Source organism: Danio rerio, chromosome 10, assembly GCF_052040795.2.
Source record: "Danio rerio strain M-AB ecotype USA chromosome 10, GRCz13ab, whole genome shotgun sequence".
Classification (NCBI taxonomy): Eukaryota; Metazoa; Chordata; class Actinopteri; order Cypriniformes; family Danionidae; genus Danio; species Danio rerio.
This window is the reverse complement of record NC_141030.1, coordinates 5,063,726-5,085,000: the sequence shown is the minus strand read 5'-3', so window position 1 is coordinate 5,085,000 and position 21,275 is coordinate 5,063,726. Positions and strand designations below refer to the sequence as shown.

The following is a 21,275-nucleotide window of genomic DNA, read 5'->3' as shown; positions in this document are numbered from 1 at the left end:
CATCTGATCATAAAATGAATGTGGCACTGTAAATGTAATGTAATGTTTAAATACTAGAATAAACACTAAAACAAATATAGACATACAAATAAAAAGCAGAAAACAACAAAAACTCTAAATCATGAACAAATTAAATTAGAACTAAAAGAGTGAAGGCTAAAAACCGCACTTTATGTAGCTGCCATAAGTTTTTTTTTAATGCTATATACTCCACGCTGACTGACTCAGTCAAAGCAGGGGAAGCATTTCAGTAGCTCATATACTGTACATTAAGAGGTCTAAGCGCAGTCACATCAGTCAGTCTTATCTCTAGCCCTGATGTAATGTTTATTTTTCTGTCTCCTTTCTCCCGTGCAACAGAGGAGACCTAACACTTTCTTTTCACCATATTAGGAGCTCATATCACACAGTTGTATAAACAGTGTGTGTAGACGTGTCTGGAGGGAGCGTCATGACTGAGTTAGCATCATGTCAACGGCACATTTTTCCGGGAAGGACTAGTAGTTACAGCTTTACTTTAGGCATGTCTTCTGTAATGATACGTTTTTAGGAGAGATGTAATGCTGAGGCAAAGGTTAAAACCATCAGCAAAATACAAAAAATATTGTAAAAAAAAAATTACAAGCAAACTAAATTAAAATATCCACCTAGTTTTCTTTTTTCAAAGCAGGCATAACTTGTTTTGCATTTTAATGTTATAAGGTGATATAGGTAAAGGTTAGGCTGACTCATTTGTTTAAGACAATATTAGACTCTTCTGATAGCAGACCGACAGTATTGCGGTTTCATCTGCTGGCAGTCCTTCTTGAAGGCTTGTTTACATGAGAACGACTGTGTGGAAATGTCCCAGTCCACTAAGATCTGTGAAGGCTGTATTCTGCACGACAAGCCAGTGGATGTTGATGCTACTTTTTAAAGAAACAATATGCATTGGAGCCTCTGGTCCATTATATATATTTTTCAAAGTCGTCATTTTGAACAAAAATGCATTTTGATATACAGTTGAAGTCAGAATTATTAGCCCCCCTTTGATTTTTTTTCGTTCTTAAATATTTCTCAAATGGCGTTTAACAGAGCAAGGAAATGTTCACAGTATGTCTGATAATATTTTTTCTTAAAAAGTCTTATTTGTTTTTCCATTTCTGTTTCGTTCAGGTGTGACTTTAGGCAGATTAAGGTGATCAAAAACTGCTGTTTGGAGCCTATATAGGTCTAAAATTCATGTTTAACTGAATAAACAATTAGTGAACACAAGTACATCTTATTCAACATCATTTGTTTTCATCACCAATTATCATAGTAGAACAGTTCTTTAAGCAGTTTGTGATGCATTTTGAAAACGGGAGATAAGCCCCTCGTCTAATGCGCCACCTGGCTTGAGAAACCCATTCTTAAAGACTTTGGGCCCTATCATACACCCGGCGCAATGTGGTGCAAGGCGCGGCGCAATAGTCTTTTGCTACTTTCAGCTCGACGCAAGGGTCATTTTGAGGTGTTGCGCCACTGTTTAAATAGCTAATGCATTTGCGCTCATATGAACGCCCATAGGCGTACTGGTCTAAAAAAGCAGGGGTGTTTTGGCGCGTTGCTATTTTGAGAAACTGTAAATAGTCTGTTCTTTAGACCAGAACAAAGTCGATCTATTGTCTGGTGCAAAGTGCGCCTGGCTCACACACTACACACAAGATGTAGAGCAATACGCAAATATCTTTACATTTGAAAAAGATATAATATATTAAGGATATATATATAATAAGGATATATATACACATATATAGGATATGAATATAAATTATTCAAATATTACAAAACATATTAATTTCTAGCCTACATGAATTTAAAAACCACTGCCTTACTTTCTTCATCTCGGGAGGCTTTTTCAGTTCATTCAATTTGCTTTTGTATAATGTAATTATTATTAGCAGTATTATTTATTATATCCATATTTATATTTGTTTCATTAAAAACAAGCTTAGATTTGTCCACCTGTCAAATTTTAGACCATATGGGGCATGGCAGGTGAATTTGGATATAACTTAGTATTTTGACCACACTTTGTTATTATTGTTCGTTTATTCGTTTGCTGGAAATTAGAACTAAATTCAGAAATAGTTTCGAAACAAATCTTTGCACTCAACAAACGAAATTAATTATTTATAGGCTAATTGATGTCTGTGCGGTAAGGTTTCCCTATTCACGAGAGCAAAAGCGAAAGTGAACTTACTTTACGTTATGTTAATAGCAATGCGCTTATGGCGCGACGCAGCTGGCTCTTAAAGGGAATGGGAGATGAGACTCTAATTGGTTTATTCTCATAACACACCTATAACTCATTAAGAAAATAAACTCAACCCTTTTAGACCATGCGCCATGGCGCAAAGCGGATTTTCCTGTCCTTAAATTAGCAAAAATGCGTTCTGACACACCCTGAAAGCGTTTGCGCCCTGCGTTTTGCGCTCCGCGTCAAAAGAGAGCCCTTACTTTTAGTCATTGTTTGGGTAGCACACATACAATTTGGCAGAATTCAATTGAGCTAATTTAATCTAGATTAATTCCAAGATTACAGTGAGATTAATCTAGACTTAAACATAAATAATCTATGCCCACCTATAGTATTTTTACATGAGGTTTTGCATTTTCACAAAAATGTAAGCTGAAGCATGTATTTCCAACGAGCCTGTGGTGATGAGTTAAACTTTGTTCGTCTTTGTCAGAACATTTTGAGGGGCCATTTCATTTGGAGGGTTGATACCTGGGCCACAGAGGTGGTTCTGTTCCTTCATTCCTCTGCCTGTCCTGACAGAGAGATTTCTGTGTGAGTCTATCCTCACCCAGCAGCCCACAAAACATCACCTGCCGCCCACAGACGCACGCAGACACACAATGTGCTGAACAGCCGCCTGTTTGTTTCACTAAATTATGATTCCAGTGACAGATGGGATCTCACAGCACAGCGACATTAGCCTTTTTAAACACTTGTAAGTGAGAGTAAATGCAAATTGGGCTGATGTTCAGTGATTTAAAATGTCAGAAAGTAGGAGAACAAACTTACAGAACATGCGAGAAAAGCTTCTATTGCGTTAATTCTTGCTTCGTGTTTGATGACGATTTCTTAAAAACAGAGAAACAATACTCTGGCAACTTTTTAATACACTGGTGGTCAATGAGTAGTAGTAATGCTTTATTATAAATGTTGGGAAGGTTTCTTTGGAAATGTAGTTGGTTAAAGTTGACAGTTTATCCTATTTAAAAGGTGGTAAAGCTATTTTAATGGTTCATTTTATTTTAGGTGTCTTTGTTAAAGTATAACTATTGATTCAACTAGTGGAAAATAATAATTAACTACATAAACTCATGGTAGTATTGGTACTGTATGGTCAGGGTTAGTTTTAGGGTTAGTTGAATGCAGTTATGCATCATGTAATTGTAATTACTTTAATACGCTGTTAACTATTTTTGTACATGACACAGTATTTAACTGTAATATGAACTGTAATGTTCAGTATATTACAGTATTTTAAAGTTGCATTGTAAAAATGACAGAATATTTTACAGTAAAGATACACAATACTGTAATTACATGACAGCAGGATAAATGGTGTTGTAAATGTAAATACAGTATTTTTGCTGTAATTGATTTACAGTAAGTGAACCGCTGCAAATAAGCTACTATAGATTCTTCAGGAAATTGTTAACAGTGTACATGGAACATGCGTAACAAAGAAAGTCTCACTTTATTAATGTAACATTACATTTGATTACTTTTCCAAATTTCTAATGAATATTTTAATTGTTACACTGTAGAACCCCAAAAATAATGGTAACTTACAACAATTTTTTTATTTGAGTTTTAGTTTAGTTTAGTTTGACCTGGTTTCTGTAATTGTCTTCCCTTCGCCACACTCAAATTCAGTTTGCTTCTTGTCCAAAGTATAATTATACGAGGCGAGCTACCAAGCACACTGACCACTAAGCAAACAAGGTGACCCATAAGCAAACAAGGTGAAGGCATTGAATTATGTATTTAATTAACATTACCAGTGGATAAATAAATAGTTACACTGTAACCGTGTCACCTTTTAAATAAACAGATTTTTTTTACTTCAGTAAATCTTCCATTGTGTGGAGGATGAGTAAATGATAACATATTTTTTTAATTTTTGGATTAGTTTACCCTTCTATTTTGATTGTGCTTTGCAGTCATAGCTGAAGTCAGTTCATTTTAGATACCACTATGTTTACCCTGGGAATAATTCAACATTCCAAGCAGGCATTCAAAAATGACATCCTGTGCAGAAAGGAAACCCACCCAGGAGACTTCATAAAACCTAAACAATGAACTGGATGTTCACTTTCCATGGTTGACATCACGGAAGAGCAAATGAGCAATCATCTCGATGATGTCACCCAGAGCATCAGCGTTTGCTCCACCTTCCACTTCAATCACAAACCGACTGATTACACAATCCCTTCTGAGGACCAAAAGGTAGCATTCGACTTATGTAATGTGAGTTTTTCAAAATCCAAACATCTTCGCAGCACTCCCACACAGCTCACTTGAACACATCGAATAACATTTGATCCTATCAAAACCAGAAAACCATCAAAACGCAAAAAATAAATAAATAAATAAAAAAAATCCAACTCCCGAGGCTACAAACCTCCTGCTTCTTTTATTAAGCATTCAGAAGTCCAGAGATTTAGCCCTTTAACATATTAGGAGAAATATCAAAAGAGCCTTTAGGCTATAGGGGTCATGAAACTTGGGTTCATGACCCCCACTAGGGGTCACCTGAGATTTATGAGCGGCTGCCAAACTCACTCTAGCTTAAAGGTTGCAAGTAAAAAAAAGAAACAAATACTAATTTTGTGACAAACCAAATTCCTGATGATTAATATTATGTTATTAATAATCACAATTAAGTACAGCAAATTGATAAACCTACAGTAAGTAAGCATTTAGCAACATGTGGTTCAATAACAAACCTTCTGTCAGAACATGGATTCACATTTTAATTTACCCTCTCTTTGTTCAGTGTGTTTGGACTAGACTGGTTCAGATCTATGCGAAAGTTATACTACGCTTGTATGCACTATTGTTAATATTAAATAAAAATAAGCTTATTGTGGTATATATTTCTTCTAAAAAACCATTTAAAAATGCTCTGTGAGTCAACAATTTATCTGAATGTAGTAAACAATATTTTCTAAACCGGCCAACATTTTTGTTCATTTAAAATCTGGCAATCATCCTAGCAGGCACACAACATCATAAGACGCTAATATTAGGTTAGATTTAGGTTGTGATGTTGGGTGGCCAAAATTCAAGTCTATCCAGAGGACAACATTATTTTGACGTGCAATAGCAATGTCAAATGATATTTGGATGAATTTAGGTTATGTTGGAAAGCTACCAAAATTCAAGGTCGAACCAACATCTTGAACCAACTTTATATTGACGTCAAATACTGACATTTATTCGTCAAATATTGCAACCAAAATTCAACGTTTTATAGACGTCATAGTGGTAATGTCCACATAACATCAAGCTGTAACATCATTAGGTGTTGATATTTGGTTGTTTTTAGGTTGTGTTGGAAAGTGACCAAAATTCAAGGTCGAGCCAACATCTTGAACCAACTTTATATTAACGTCAAATACTGTTATTTATTTGTCAAATATTGCAACCAAAATTCAACGTTTTATAGACGTCATAGTGATAATGCCACACAACATCAAGCTGTAACATCATTAGGTGTTGATATTATGTTGTTTTTAGGTTGTGTTGGAAAGTGACCAAAATTCAAGGTCGAGCCAACATCTTGAACCAATTTTATATTGACGTCAAATACTGATATTTATTTGTCAAATATTGCAACCAAAATTCAACGTTTTATAGACGTCATAGTGGTAATGTCCACCTAACATCAAGCTGTAACATTATTAGGTGTTGATATTTGGTTGCTTTTAGGTTGTGTTGGAAAGTGACCAAAATTCAAGGTCGAACCAACATCTTGAACCAACTTTATATTGACGTCAAATACTGACATTTATTCGTCAAATATTGCAACCAAAATTCAACGTTTTATAAACGTCATAGTGGTAATGTCCACACAACATCAAGCTGTAACATCATTAGGTGTTGATATTTGGTTGCTTTTAGGTTGTGTTGGAAAGTGACCAAAATTCAAGGTCGAGCCAACATCTTGAACCAACTTTATATTGACGTCAAATACTGACATTTATTCGTCAAATATTGCAACCAAAATTCAACGTTTTATAGACGTCATAGTGGTAATGTCCACACAACATCAAGCTGTAACATGATTAGGTGTTGATATTTGGTTGCTTTTAGGTTGTGTTGGAAAGTGACCAAAATTCAAGGTCGAACCAACATCTTGAACCAACTTTATATTGACGTCAAATACTGACATTTATTCGTCAAATATTGCAACCAAAATTCAACGTTTTATAGACGTCATAGTGGTAATGTCCACACAACATCAAGCTGTAACATCATTAGGTGTTGATATTTGGTTGTTTTTAGGTTGTGTTGGAAAGTGACCAAAATTCAAGGTCGAGCCAACATGTTGAACCAACTTTATATTGACGTCAAATACTGACATTTATTTGTCAAATATTGCAACCAAAATTCAACGTTTTATAGACGTCATAGTGGTAATGTCCACACAACATCAAGCTGTAACATCATTAGGTGTTGATATTTGGTTGTTTTTAGGTTGTGTTGGAAAGTGACCAAAATTCAAGGTCGAACCAACATGTTGAACCAACTTTATATTGACGTCAAATACTGATATTTATTTGTCAAATATTGCAACCAAAATTCAACATTTTATAAACGTCATAGTGGTAATGTCCACCTAACATCAAGCTGTAACATGATTAGGTGTTGATATTTGGTTGCTTTTAGGTTGTGTTGGAAAGTGACCAAAATTCAAGGTCGAACCAACATCTTGAACCAACTTTATATTGACGTCAAATACTGACATTTATTCGTCAAATATTGCAACCAAAATTCAACGTTTTATAGACGTCATAGTGGTAATGTCCACACAACATCAAGCTGTAACATGATTAGGTGTTGATATTTGGTTGCTTTTAGGTTGTGTTGGAAAGTGACCAAAATTCAAGGTCGAGCCAACATGTTGAACCAACTTTATATTGACGTCAAATACTGATATTTATTTGTCAAATATTGCAACCAAAATTCAATGTTTTATAGACGTCATAGTGGTAATGTCCACACAACATCAAGCTGTGACATCATTAGGTGTTGATATTTGGTTGTTTTTAGGTTGTGTTGGAAAGTGACCAAAATTCAAGGTCGAGCCAACATCCTGAACCAACTTTATATTGACATAAAATACTGACATTTATTCGTCAAATATTGCAACCAAAATTCAACGTTTTATAGACGTCATAGTGGTAATGTCCACATAACATCAAGCTGTAACATCATTAGGTGTTGATATTTGGTTGTTTTTAGGTTGTGTTGGAAAGTGACCAAAATTCAAGGTCGAACCAACATCTTGAACCAACTTTATATTGACGTCAAATACTGACATTTATTCGTCAAATATTGCAACCAAAATTCAACGTTTTATAGACGTCATAGTGATAATGCCACACAACATCAAGCTGTAACATCATTAGGTGTTGATATTTGGTTGCTTTTAGGTTGTGTTGGAAAGTGACCAAAATTCAAGGTCAAACCAACATCTTGAACCAACTTTATATTGACGTCAAATACTGACATTTATTCGTCAGGTATGGCAACAAAAATCCAACATCTGATAGACGTCATAGTGATAATGCCACACAACATCAAGCTGAAACATCATATTTGGTTGTTTTTAGGTTGCGTTGAAAAGTGACCAAAATACAACTTCTGTCCATCGTTGGACACTGATGTCGGTCTGAAGTTGGGTTCTGACGTCAATCCAATTTTCATTTCCACCAAAAATGCAACATCCCACGACGCTGGGGTACAACGTCAATCTGACGTCATGTTGTAGTCCTGTGCCTGCTGGGATTGTTAATGTTATTGTTTTAATCTTCGTTCAGTTATTTTAATATTTGAAAACTTAATAACCCGCTTTAAAAATTCTTGATTGCTAGGGAGTGAGTGGTCGGTAAGAATTTTTATTGTAAAATAGGGGTTTCCTGAAACAAAGAAAGGTTGGGAACCGCTTCTATTGACCTACTTGCTTTACAAACAAATGTTTGCATGACTTTACAGACCAAGTAGAACAATATAATAAGAAAACATGGGTTAGCAACATCAAACACCAAAACAAGCAGTTTTTAATGACTAAAAATGAATGGAAGTGAGAAGTCTCGAGCCAAAAAGATTCAAATGGCTGCTCCCGCTCGTCGGCGAAGAATAAGGTAAATAGGCCTTAAAGAAAAATAATAATTGAAAGCACATGCTATTGTAATATACTGAGCCATAATTAAACTAACTTAGCTTCCATGGGCCTCAGAGTTTACAGCATTTATGTTGGAATATTTTAATCTTAGCCATGGGAACTTCTGTACTCAGTAAATGGAAAACAACAAGCACTTAATGATTATGGAAAGCTATTTTATTAGTGTACGATTATGTGCATCTGTTTCTTGTAAATCGAATTCTCAAACAGTTTTGTTTGTGATTAGATTTAAGCATATCGATTCATTAACCCACACTGCAGTCATGTGTAACACTGACTATCGTGATAGTCAAAATATCCCACCACAGAGCACTCAACTCGTTGGTTTTGCAATGCATCCCATATGAGGAACCTTAAAGTGGCATCTGCAGAAGTTCAAATCCGTCTACCAGATGACTTTGAAGGAAACAGCTTTGAAGTTGTCATAATTAAAAGCAAAGCAGAGCAGAAATACAGATGCCGCTGAAGTCTGGAGGAAATGACTCCAGTGTTTGGGACAGTGGTTGCTTAATGGAAGCTGTTGCAGGAAATAAACATGCAACCCCAAAGACATCACTTGTTTTCTAGGATGAGATCAGCGAAACGTTTTTAAGCGATTGTAAACAACTGTGAAAAGTAAATATAGGGGTGTGGTGGTACACAAAAACCACAGGTTTACCTCAGTTTTTGCTTCAAGGTTTGATGTTTTGTGCGTTCAGAGATGCTTTTCTGCCGCCCTCTGTTAAATTAAGTGGCTATATGAGTTGCTGTTGCCTTTCTATACCCTTTAAACTCTGGCCTCAGCAAGGCATTTTCACACACAGAACTGGTGTTTAATAGATACTTTTATTTTCCAAATCATTCGCTATATGTCCCTGAGAAGTTTGAGCATGAAAAAGCCTGCAAGATCGGCAGTTTGTAAAACATTCAGAGCAGCCTATCTGGCGCAAACAACCTTGCAATGTTCAATGTCATTCAAATCTCATTTCTACCCTATTCTAATGCTTAATTTGACCCTCTCTACATATCTGAATGCATTGAGCTGCTACCATATAAACAGACTGCATGCTACACTCTCAGAAATAAAGGTACGCGAGTTGTCACTGGGGTGGTACCTTTTCAAAAGATACACATTTGTACCTAAAACGTCCATATTAATTGCTCAAGTTTACATATTAGTACCTTAAAAGTAAAAAGGTGTTCCTCTTAAAATTTTTAGGTACTAATATATGCTTTTGAGGTACCAATATGGACCCTATAAGTACAAATGTGTACCTTTTGAAAAGGTACCACCCCAGTGACAACTCATGTACCTTTATTTCTGAGAATGTATGTTATGGATAAAGTAGGATGTTATCCAGGAGGTTGTTATCACAGAATAAAGCCTGACAGGTTTAACAGCAGTTGTGTGTAATACTGAAGGGATTTGTTCTGCAAAAACAACTGTCCTGGATGTACTTTATCCCGCTTATCACATGGCTACTTGCCACAAAACGTAAAAATTAGACAAAACTTTGTTCTTAACTGTAATAGTTTATCAATCTTTAAATTAGACTAAATTAAACCCAGGCTCATTCTGAAAACGTACCTCTATATACATTTCTGGAGACCACCAAATACGGCCGCTGTGCACCTGCTGTTCTCACGTAAATCCACCAGAGGCTGTTGTTGACTGACTGTTTGACTGACTGACTGACCGATTGACTGACCCATCCTCCTCCTTCCTTAAACCCAACTAATATTCAATCATTCATTTTCTTGTTGGCTTTGTCCCTTTATTAATCCGGGGTCGCCACAGCGGAATGAACCGCCAACTTATCCAGCCAGTTTTTATGCAGCGGATGCCCCTCCAGCCGCAACCCATCTCTGGGAAACATCCACACACACATTCACACTCACACTCCTACACTACATACAATTTAGCCTACCCAATTCACCTGTACCGCATGTCTTTGGACCGTGGGGGAAACCGGAGCACCCGGAGTAAACCCATGCCAAGGCTGGGAGAACATGCAGACTCCACACAGAAACGCCAACTAAGCTGAGGTTCGAACCAGCGACCTTCTTGCTGTGAGGCGACAGCACTACCTACTGCGCCACTGCCTCGCCCACACCCAACTAATAGTGTTTTTTTAAAGCACAAAGTGACCCGCAAACTTACTTCCCTTAACCCTATAGAAACTTTTAAATACAATCCAGAAAAAGAAAAGCCCTTGCTGGATTTTTACCATGTTTTCAGATTTTACCGCATTCTCACTCTGTTATTTACTTGTTTTTTAAATTTTTTGGATTTTGTTTTTGTCTTACCGGCTTTCACCAGACTCAAACCGGGTCATCGTGGTTAACTCCTCTCTGCGTCTCAAGTCCATTTACGTACATGGCAGGCTAATGGGACAAACTGGTAACAGCGGAAAAATTCGTCCATACTGAGGTATGAAAAGCAACGACATTTTACCGCCTCGTATCGTTTGTTTTAAGGATGAAATGCGGCCATACATACCTCTGGCTACATAATTTGATCTCCAGAAATGTATATAGGGCTTTTCATAATGAGCCTACATTGATTTAATCCAGTATTGAGGGTAGTTTAATTGTGATTGGTTTAAAGAACATGCACTTAAATATCAGTTTTAATTTCACTTTGTAATATTTCACACACAGAGCAGTTCTTAATTTGTCAGTTAGGCGCATCTTCTTAATGAATACATTTCCACTTACTGAACAGTAAAATATATAACCATCAAAAACATCACTGTACCTGTGAATGGTATCCTCTAGCCTTTTGATGTGAAGTTCATCTTGCTCAACCTGTTTCCTGCGGTCTTCGTCTTCCTCTTGTAGCGCCGCTGGTGTCCCCTGAAGAAGCCATCTCTCCCTCATGGCTTTAGACTGTAAGGCGGAAACATTTTCTACCATGAGGTCATTGATCAACATCAGCTGGGACTTATTTAAAGTGCACTCAGATTAATAATTGTCCACACATTACTGCTTACAAGGGTAGATCCAATGATAATCTATGGCCCAATCCCAATTCTACCCCTTGAGTCTGGTTTATACTCAATGTGTCTGCTAGTTTGGTTGAGTGTGGGCGGCAAATGTGATGTTTTTTTTTTTTTTGGGACTCGAGCGAAGTGCGCAAACACGAGCGAAATAGAACACTTTAAAGAGATTTAGTCTGAAACAGGTACGACTGTACAAACATCTTAATGATCCATGATCATAGAGATAACCAGATAATCAATATTTATTGGCTAGAAATTGTAACAGCTGTGGGAAAGGAGAAAAGTTTTTGTTAAATATTATTAGTTAAAAAATATTAAATGATATTAATGATATGACGTAGTTCATTCTCACCCTGTTAATTACTTGTTTATTTTATTTGTTGGCTTTTGTTTTTGTCTTAACTGCTTTCTGGAATGATTCTCCACCGGACTCGAACGGCGTCGTTGCCGCATCACAAGTCCGTGGTGAGCCACTGGACTAACTGGTAACAGCTCCGCATGGAGATAAGCGGTCAGCTGGTAGCTTGAAAAGTAACAGCATCATCCTGCACCCTAGCGTTCACTTTAAAGCTGAGTTACGTATGGTCCATACGTACCTCTGACTGCATAATTCCCAATGTCCAGAAATATATATGTATATAGGGCTACAATTTCAGAATGAGCCTATGTTGATTTCAACCTGTATTTAGGTTAGTTTAATAGTGAATAATTTGAAGAACAGACCTTAAATATCAAGTTCAAATGGACTTTGTAATATTTCACACAGAGAGCAGTTCTGCATTTGTCAGTTAGGCACGTGTTAACACTATTAACTGCTATAGCTGGAAATTTACTAAACATTTTCATGGAACTTGATCTTTGCTCAATATTTTAAGAATTTTTTGACAATAAAGTCATTTTGACCCTTGCAATTTATTTTTTGGCTCTTGCCAAAACTATCCCCATGCAACAAAGACTGGCTTTCTTCTCTACAGTAACAAATTATACATTTTGTTAGTCAGTTTTGTACCAATCCCTACAATAATCCAAAGCAAATGGAAAAATACTATTGGCATTTTGTTATGTATACTAGGGTTGTGGCAGCTTTTGAACTGGGCCACAAAAATTCTACAAACATATGCTATGATGGCCGCATGGTTTCTTATTGGTTAGCACTGTTGTCTAACAGCAAGAAGGTCACTGGTTTAAATCCCGTCTAAACCAGTTGGCATTTCTGTGTGGAGTTCGCATGTTCTCCCCTTCTTGGTGTGGGTTTCCTCCGGGGGCACCGGTTTCCCCCACAGTCCAAAAAGATAAATAGGTGAATATATAGTGGAATTGGATAAACTAAATTGGCCATAGGGTGTGAACGTGAGAGTGTACGGGTGTATTCCAGAACTGGGTTGTGGCTAGAAGGGGATCAGCTGCGTAAAAATATGCCAGAATAGTTAGCGGTTCATTCCGATGTGGGAACTGCTGATAAATAAGGGACTAAAGCCTCCTTTCCACTGCACGCATCATCTCAGTATGCGGAAAATTCGGATCAGAATTGAGCTGCCGATCCGTTGAAATATTTGAACTCCTGCGACTAGCCGACCGGATGTGATATATTCCAGTGTTGTTCAAGTAGGTCATATTAGGTTATATTTGAATCAAAACATGTCTATATATATATATATATATATATATATATATATATATATATATATATATATATATATATATAAATATATATAGGCTTGTTTTGATTCATATATATATATATATATATATATATATATATATATATATATATATATATATATATATATATATACATACATATATATATATATATATATATATATTTATATATATATATATATATATATATATATATATATATATATACATATACATATATATATATATATATATATTTTTATATATATATATATATATATATATATATATATATATATATATATATATATATATATATATATATATATATATATATAACATTTAAATATATAAATGTAAGTAATAAAGTAATTAAAATTTAATTTTTTAAGTTGTCTCCACATTCCTTCCAATATTTTTAGCGGTCTGAGTTTCTAGTATTTATTCATTCATTCAACCACGAAGAATTGTTTTTGCACTGCTTTATTTCGGACACTTTCAGAACAGCTTCTCTCCCATGGTGCACGTCAGAACAGAAAATTCTGTGCGACTGCCACAAGGGGGCGTCGTGTCCAAGTCGTGACCAAATGTCGTGTGCAGTGGAAAATGGCTTAAGTCGAAGGAAAATGAATGAATATGCCAATTTGTAATGCATGCAGAGGTAATACAGTTTTTGTTTCACAAATTTGTAGGCTGAAACCAGAAGCATACATGTTCAGTTTTTGTGAAAATATTACATAAAACTGGTGATAGCAACTGTATCTGAAATCTCCATCTTCATCTTTGCGAAACTCCTCAAGACAAAACCTGACACTCACAAATTTGAGGTCAGTTCAGATATAGAACATAGTCAATCTGTATTTCACTGTAAACTGTATTTAGGACGGACATGAGCAGTCTGCTGCAGGGTGAATATAGTCTAAAAGTACCAGCTGAAGCAGCTTTTAGTTTATACTTTACTCAGCAGCTCATCATTGTGTGGACTGTGGTCTGCCGCAGAAAGTCCTTTTTATATGTACATTGTTTGACGTTTGAGTTCAGAATATAAACGTGTTGCCACAGTCTTATGTAAACTCCAATGTACTTAAAACACGAAAAAGCTGTAAAGGAAGTAAGCAGTTGTGGTTGAACGGACTCTAGATATGTGAGCTATGGGGTCCCTCAAGACCCTTTACACACAGTCATCACCTCCATGAAGGTCAACCGCAGGAACTCAGGAACGCTTATGACTCTTTCACGAGCTGGTATGAAGGTATGCAGTGTTAGATTTCAGGACTGCCCATATATTTGGCTTTAAAAGACTCAAGGCAGCATTTCTAAAAGAGTTTTTCAAGCACCTACTGCACACCCAAAGGTTCTTTATTTCCCCTAATGCTTTTTTTAAACACATTTATCATCCATTGAGACTTTGGATTCGACCAGCGGTTTTTTGGATAATTTAAATGTTCTTCACATTTAGAGAAAATGGTTCTTTTAGGAAGTATTCCCTGTGTAACGGAGGCCAGCTAGTTAAGTGCTGTGCAGGTAAATCTCACTCCTCTGACCTCTAAAGGTGCTTTAGCGACAGGCGCTGGAGGCCATGGTCTTTTGCCTCCTTGGTAGAGCAACCGACTCCCATGCGGAAGGTTGCCGGTTCGATACCACCTCGGAGAGGGTTGGGTGGCGTAGGACTGGTGGGGTTACATTGGTGCCGTGACCCGGATGGGAGTGAGATTTAGGGGGGTGAGTGTAACGGAGGCCAGCTTAGGGTTGTAACGGTATGAATTTTTTACGGTATGATAATCGTCTAAAACAATACCACGGTTTGACGGTTTCGCGGTATACGGTATGTTACAAAATAATAGAACAGTGAAACAAATTTGACTTTTTCCAAATAATATATTTTCAGTTACTATAAACAACACCACTTACAATGAACAAATAAAAAATAAGAAAATAATAAATAATGTGTCAAAGTCCAAATAAAGTCCAAATAAACATGGTGCAAATCCTCAGTAAAAAAATAGATATAAATATTTACTATACTATAAATAGTTACATAACGAAACTAGATTCAATATGGAAAATCCTTAAGTTTTATGTGCCAGCATGGATATGGTTGTCTGTGGATATGGATTTGGATATGGTTGTATGCAATGCAGACAAACAGCTGAACCTTCATTTGCGTCTTTTGAAAACAGCAAGAGCAGCAGTTCGTCTTTGCTGTGTCACTGTTTTGTCATGTTTCTGTGCTGCTGTGCATGCAAAAGTACTTAGTATGAGAATTATTTCATGCAAAACCTTTTTTTTTGCGTTTTATTTAGCCGCGCATAAATGTATGCCTATCTCTCATTCCGTGTTGTTCAAAAAGCTCATTGTTGGTCCACAAACCAAAGCAAAACCTATGCTTATTGGTTGTGATATAGCGAGTTTGAACCAATCTGGGCATGGAGGAGGGACAATGCATCAATGTATCATGTCTGGTTTGTCCGGAGACACAGTGACGAGCGTTTCTTTGTCAAATCAGCGTTGTCAAATTTTGATGAGGTAACCACACTGATTCCGGAGCCTCTGAAAGTCCGAATGTTATGTGATACAGCACTGGAAAGCTGAGATTCTCTTCTTTATGCTCTTCTTTGAATTGTATGAATCGGATCAGCGGATCAAAAGTTATTAAACATTTAAGAGCAATACTTATTTTTAGCCGCGGACGGCTGTCTCGGTCTTTAAGAGTTAAAACCGTTGATATGCAATTGTTCATGGTATGATAATCGTGCACGTTCAAATCGTGGTAGACCGTCATACCGGTATATTGTTACAACCCTAGGCCAGCTAGTAAGTGCTGTGCAGGTAAAACCTCACTCCTCTGACCTTTAAAGGTGCTCTAGTGACAGACGCTAGAGGCCATGGTCTTTAGCCTCCTTGGTAGAGCAACTGACTCCCTTGCGGATCGATCCCAGCTCGGAGCAGGTTGGGCGGCGTAGAACCAGTGGGATTACACCTGTATATATTATTCATCACTTTAGAAACCTCAGTAAACTGTAGGAATTTGTGCACTGTAAAAAAAAATATGACAAATACTCCTTAGAGATTTTGCAGATTTGGTGGCTGCACATCCATGATGCGAATCTACCATTTCACCACATCCCAAAGGTGCTCTATTGAATTGAGATCTGGTGACTGTGGAAGCCATTTAAGTACAGTGAACTCACTGTCATGTTTAAGAAACCAGTCTGAGATGATTCGTGCTTTATGACATGGCGCATTATCCTGCTGGAAGTAGCCATCAGAAGATGGGTACACTGTGGTCATAAAGTTATGGACACGGTCAGCAGCAATACTCAGGTAGGCTGTGGTGTTGACACAATGCTCGATTGGCACTAATGAGCCCAAAGTGTGCCTACAAAATATCCCCCCCACCATTACACCACCACCACCAGGCTGAACTGTTGATACAAGGCAGGATGGACCCTTTATGTTGTTGATGCCAATTCTGACCCGACCATCTGAATGCAGCAGCAGAAATTGAGACTCATCAGACCACATTACTCCAATCTTCTATTGTTCAATTTTGGTGAGCTTGTGTGAATTGTAACCTCTGTTCCCCTTCGGTTGGGGAACTTCAGTGCCATGAATGGGAGGATTCGGATCAGAAGCCGCTTATCTGGAGAGTATTGAACGGGCCAATGAATGAAATTAATTGGCAGCGTAAGCTTGCGCAGGTGTGCGACATCTGCAATTATCTCAGCATATAAGCACACCTGAAGCCAGCAGACGCCATCCTTTTCGCTTCAGATCCTTTCTGAGTGAGTCGATGAGGGTTCCTCTTGCTGATCAGCACTTCAGAGCGAACGAGTGTGTCTCCCGGTCCAGAGTGGGTCTTCGCGGTGGCAGACGGTCGAGCTGGGTTACTCCCTTGCCTGCGGTTCTTTGGGTCTGGTCCTCCAGAGCGGTGCGTATAGTTGCAACTTTTCCTAAAAGAGCAACACAGTCGTGCAGCACGTCCTTTTCAGGATGGCGCTCCGACTGTGCGTTTCTGGATGCGGGGGTTTCCTGTCACCGGATGATGGACACGATCACTGCATTGCATGTTTGGGGGTCCAGCATGTTAATGCGGTGCTCGCGGGCGGTTCATGTCGTCATTGCGATGCCATGACCGTTGCACAGCTAAGATCGCGGCTAACTTTCGCAAGAGAGCGAGCCACCCCAGTTGCCTCCTGCTCTAAAAAAGCAGCGGGCGCTCGGGCAGATCTGAGGGTTTCAGCGGGAGCTAATCCGCCGCCCACGGGCTCGCGGACCTCTCGCTCCTCACGGCGCTCCATCCAAGCTTCGGGTGGTGAGAGTGATCCGTCTAACCAGATGGTAGCTCTCACACTCGCTGACACCGGAGATCAGATGTCCTCCGCGGCATCGGAGGGTGGGCTTTCACTGTCCGACGAAGATCCGGACCCGCTCGCCCCCTCCGGGCAGGTGAGCGCTGTCAAATCGGATCCTGAAGCGGACATGTTAGCCGTGCTTTCCCGGGCTGCTTCGGCCGTGGGGTTGGAGATGGTTTATCCCCCAGCTCCGCGGCCGGACCGACTAGATGGGTGCTACGTAGAGGACCAGAAGGCGAAGCCTTCGAAGCCTCTCGTCCCCTTCTTCCCGGAAGTGCACAGTAGGCTCACGCAGTCCTGGAGGGCACCTTTCTCTGCCCGTGCTGCGAGTGCCTCCGCCCTCACCGCCCTTGACGGCGGAGCTGCCAGGGGGTATGAGGCGATCCCGTCAGTGGAGCGCGCTATCGCGGTCAATCTTTGTCCGCGCGGCGCCTCTACGTGGCGGGGTTTGCCCCGCCTCCCGTCCAAAGCCTGTAGGTTGTCTGCCTCCCTCGGAGCCAGAGCTTATAAGGCTGCGGGCCAGGCTGCTTCTGCTTTGCACGCGATGGCCACCTACCAGCGCTACCAAGCGCAGGCGCTGGCCGAGCTGCACGAGGGCGGGTCCAACCCAAGCTTATTACATGAGCTGCGCACCGCGACCGACTATGCTCTTCGGACTACTAAGTCCGCCGCGTGTGCGCTGGGGAGGACGATGTCCACACTTGTGGTTCAGGAACGCCACCTCTGGCTAAACCTGGCCGATATGCGCGACGTTGACAAAGTTCGCTTTCTTGACTCGCCCATATCCCAGGCTGGCCTGTTCGGCGACACCGTCGGTGAATTCACCCAGGAATTCAAGGCGGTGAAAGAGCAGTCGGATGCGATGGGCAATGTCATCTATCGGCGTGGCCGTAAGCCCGCTCCGCCCGCCGAGCCATCCACCTCCGCTGTTCCTCGCCGAGGGCGCCCGCCAACGAGTGCTGCCCCGCCCCCGCCTGCGCCTCCGGCCAAGCGGGCGCGGCGTTCACCTCGAAAGCAGGCAGCCCCTCCTGCCCAGGGCGCCGTTAAGTCCGGTAAACGGACCGCGAAGCGTCCCTGAGACAGGCCATCCGGAGAAGAGGAAACTTGCTCTTTCCCCGCTGGAGGGCGGGGCCCCGATAACAACGGTACTTTTCAGTGCCACCAAAACATCAGTAAAAGAGCACTTTTTCCCTTCCCCGGATGTGACTGCACGAGTTCTGCCAGTCCGGGACGCGCTGCCTTCCGGCTCGCAGACTCTACGTGCTTCGCCAGTGGCTCACGAGCGCTGGGGGGACGGTCTCCCTTTCCTCAGCCCTCCAGCCCCCTCTCCGGAGTCAGGGTGCGGAGCCAGAGCGAATCGCTCTCCTCCAGCTCTTCCGCGGGACCCTCGTGCTTCCCGGATCAGCACACCCACTCCGCGCTGCCCCACCGCTGGTACGTCAGCGATTGTAGCGATGACTCCATTAGCGAGGGCTCTGCCTGCCTGGTTAGCGCGGGCCAGCCCCTCGCGGTGGCTCATACGCACAATCAGACTCGGTTACGCGATTCAGTTCGCGAAACGGCCCCCCAAGTTTACGGGCGTGTATTTCTCCAGGGTCAACCCCCTGTCCGCCCCTGTCTTGCGAGAGGAGATTGCTGCCCTCCTGGCGAAGGGTGCAATCGAGCCGGTTCCTCCAGCCGAGATGGAGAGTGGGTTTTACAGCCCATACTTCATCGTACCCAAAAAGAGCGGTGGGTCACGGCCAATCCTAGATCTGCGCGTTTTGAACCGCTGTCTGCACAAGCTGCCGTTCAGAATGCTCACGCAGAGGCGCATTCTCCAATGCGTTCGTCCTCGGGATTGGTTTGCAGCCATAGACCTGAAGGACGCGTATTTCCATGTCTCCATTCTTCCACGCCACCGCCAATTTCTGCGGTTTGCGTTCGAGGGTCGAGCGTGGCAGTACAAGGTCCTCCCCTTCGGGCTCTCTCTGTCTCCGCGGGTCTTCACCAAACTCGCGGAGGGTGCCCTAGCGCCCCTTCGGCTCGCGGGCATTCGCATACTCAATTATCTCGACGACTGGCTGATTTTAGCCCACTCGCGGGAGCAATTGATTATGCACAGGGACAAGGTGCTTCGGCATCTCCGCCTACTGGGGCTTCAGGTCAACCGAGAAAAGAGCAAACTCGCCCCCGTGCAGAGGATTTCTTTTCTCGGGATGGAGCTGGACTCGATCACCATGGTAGCGCACCTCTCCGAGGAACGCGCTCGCCTGTTGCTGAACTGTCTGAGGGAGCTCGACAGCAAACTAGTGGTCCCACTGAAGTTCTTTCAGAGGCTCCTGGGGCATATGGCATCCGCAGCCGCCGTCACGCCGCTCGGGTTGCTCCATATGAGACCACTTCAGCACTGGCTTCACGATCGGGTCCCCAGACGCGCATGGCACGCGGGCACACACCGGGTCTCGGTTACTGCGCTGTGTCGCCGCGCCCTCAGCCCTTGGAACGACCCCTCGTTCCTACAGGCCGGTGTGCCTCTAGGACAGGCGTCCAGCCATGTTGTTGTTTCAACAGACGCTTCCAACACGGGTTGGGGGGCCGTGTGTCGCGGGCATGCGGCTGCGGGCCTCTGGAAGGGTGCCCAGCTGCATTGGCATATCAATCGCCTAGAGCTGTTGGCAGTGTTCCTCGCTCTCCACCGCTTTTTACCGGTGCTGGAGCGGCAACACGTGCTGGTCAGGACGGACAGTATGGCGGCGGCGGCGTATATCAACCGCATGGGGGGTATGCGCTCTCGCCGCATGTCTCAGCTCGCCCGCCGTCTGCTCCTCTGGAGTCACCCGCGGCTGAAATCGCTGCGCGCCATTCACGTCCCAGGCACGCTCAATCGTGCAGCCGATGCGCTCTCACGACAGCTGTTACGCCCTGGAGAATGGAGACTCCACCCCGAGTCTGTTCAGCTGATATGGGCGCGATTCGGGGAGGCCCAGATCGATCTGTTTGCTTCCCCCGAGAACGCTCACTGCCAGTTGTTTTTTTCCCTGACCGAGGGCTCTCTCGGCACGGATGCACTGGCCCACAGCTGGCCTCGGGGCATGCGCAAGTATGCGTTTCCCCCAGTGAGCCTGCTCGCGCAGTTTCTGTGCAAGGTCAGGGAGGACGAGGAACAGGTTCTGCTAGTTGCGCCCCTTTGGCCCAACCGGACCTGGATATCAGAGCTCTCACTCCTCGCGACGGCCCTCCCCTGGCGGATCCCTTTGAGAGAGGACCTACTCTCTCAGGGACAGGGCACCATCTGGCACCCTCGCCCCGATCTTTGGAACCTCCACGTGTGGTCCCTAGACGCGAGGAAGACTTAGGTAACCTACCGACTGCGGTGGTTAATACCATCACTCAGGCTAGAGCCCCCTCCACGAGGCGCGCCTACGCCCTGAAGTGGAGTCTATTCACTGAATGGTGCGTCTCTCGCAGAGAAGACCCCCGAAATTGCCAGATTAGTGTTGTGCTCTATTTCCTTCAAGAGAAGTTGGACAGCAGGCTGTCGCCCTCCACTCTCAAGGTTACGTGGCCGCCATCTCCGCTTAGCGCGGTAGCTGGCGGCACCGTGGGAAAGCATAACCTGGTCATCCAGTTCCTTAGGGGTGCTAGGCGAATTAATCCATCTCGCCCCCCTCTCATGCCCTCTTGGGATCTCGCCCTCGTTCTCACGAGTCTGCGATCCGATCCCTTTGAGCCACTCGAATCAGTATCTCTAAGATTTCTGTCCCTGAAGACAGCTCTGCTGGTTGCGTTGGCCTCCATCAAGAGGGTCGGGGACCTGGAGGCATTTTCGGTCAGTGACTCGTGCCTGGAATTCGGGCCGGATTACT

General features: G+C 42.0%; 2 protein-coding genes across 17 annotated transcripts in view; one reads left to right on the top strand and one right to left on the bottom strand.

The window, feature by feature from the left end:
• Window positions 1–21,275, top strand: part of plppr1 (phospholipid phosphatase related 1) — a 373,756-nt gene that overhangs the window by 134,341 nt on the left and 218,140 nt on the right. The window lies entirely within an intron of this gene.
• palm2akap2 (PALM2 and AKAP2 fusion) overlaps window positions 1–21,275 on the bottom strand; it is a 219,420-nt gene that overhangs the window by 132,289 nt on the left and 65,856 nt on the right. For all 15 annotated transcript variants that reach the window (XR_015500202.1, XR_015500204.1, XR_015500203.1 and 12 more), the window contains 1 exon segment: window positions 11,188–11,318. Coding sequence is in view for 12 of the 15 variants with exons in the window: in XM_087268736.1 (XP_087124862.1) it covers window positions 11,188–11,318 (131 nt within the window). In the remaining 3 variants the exon portion in view is untranslated.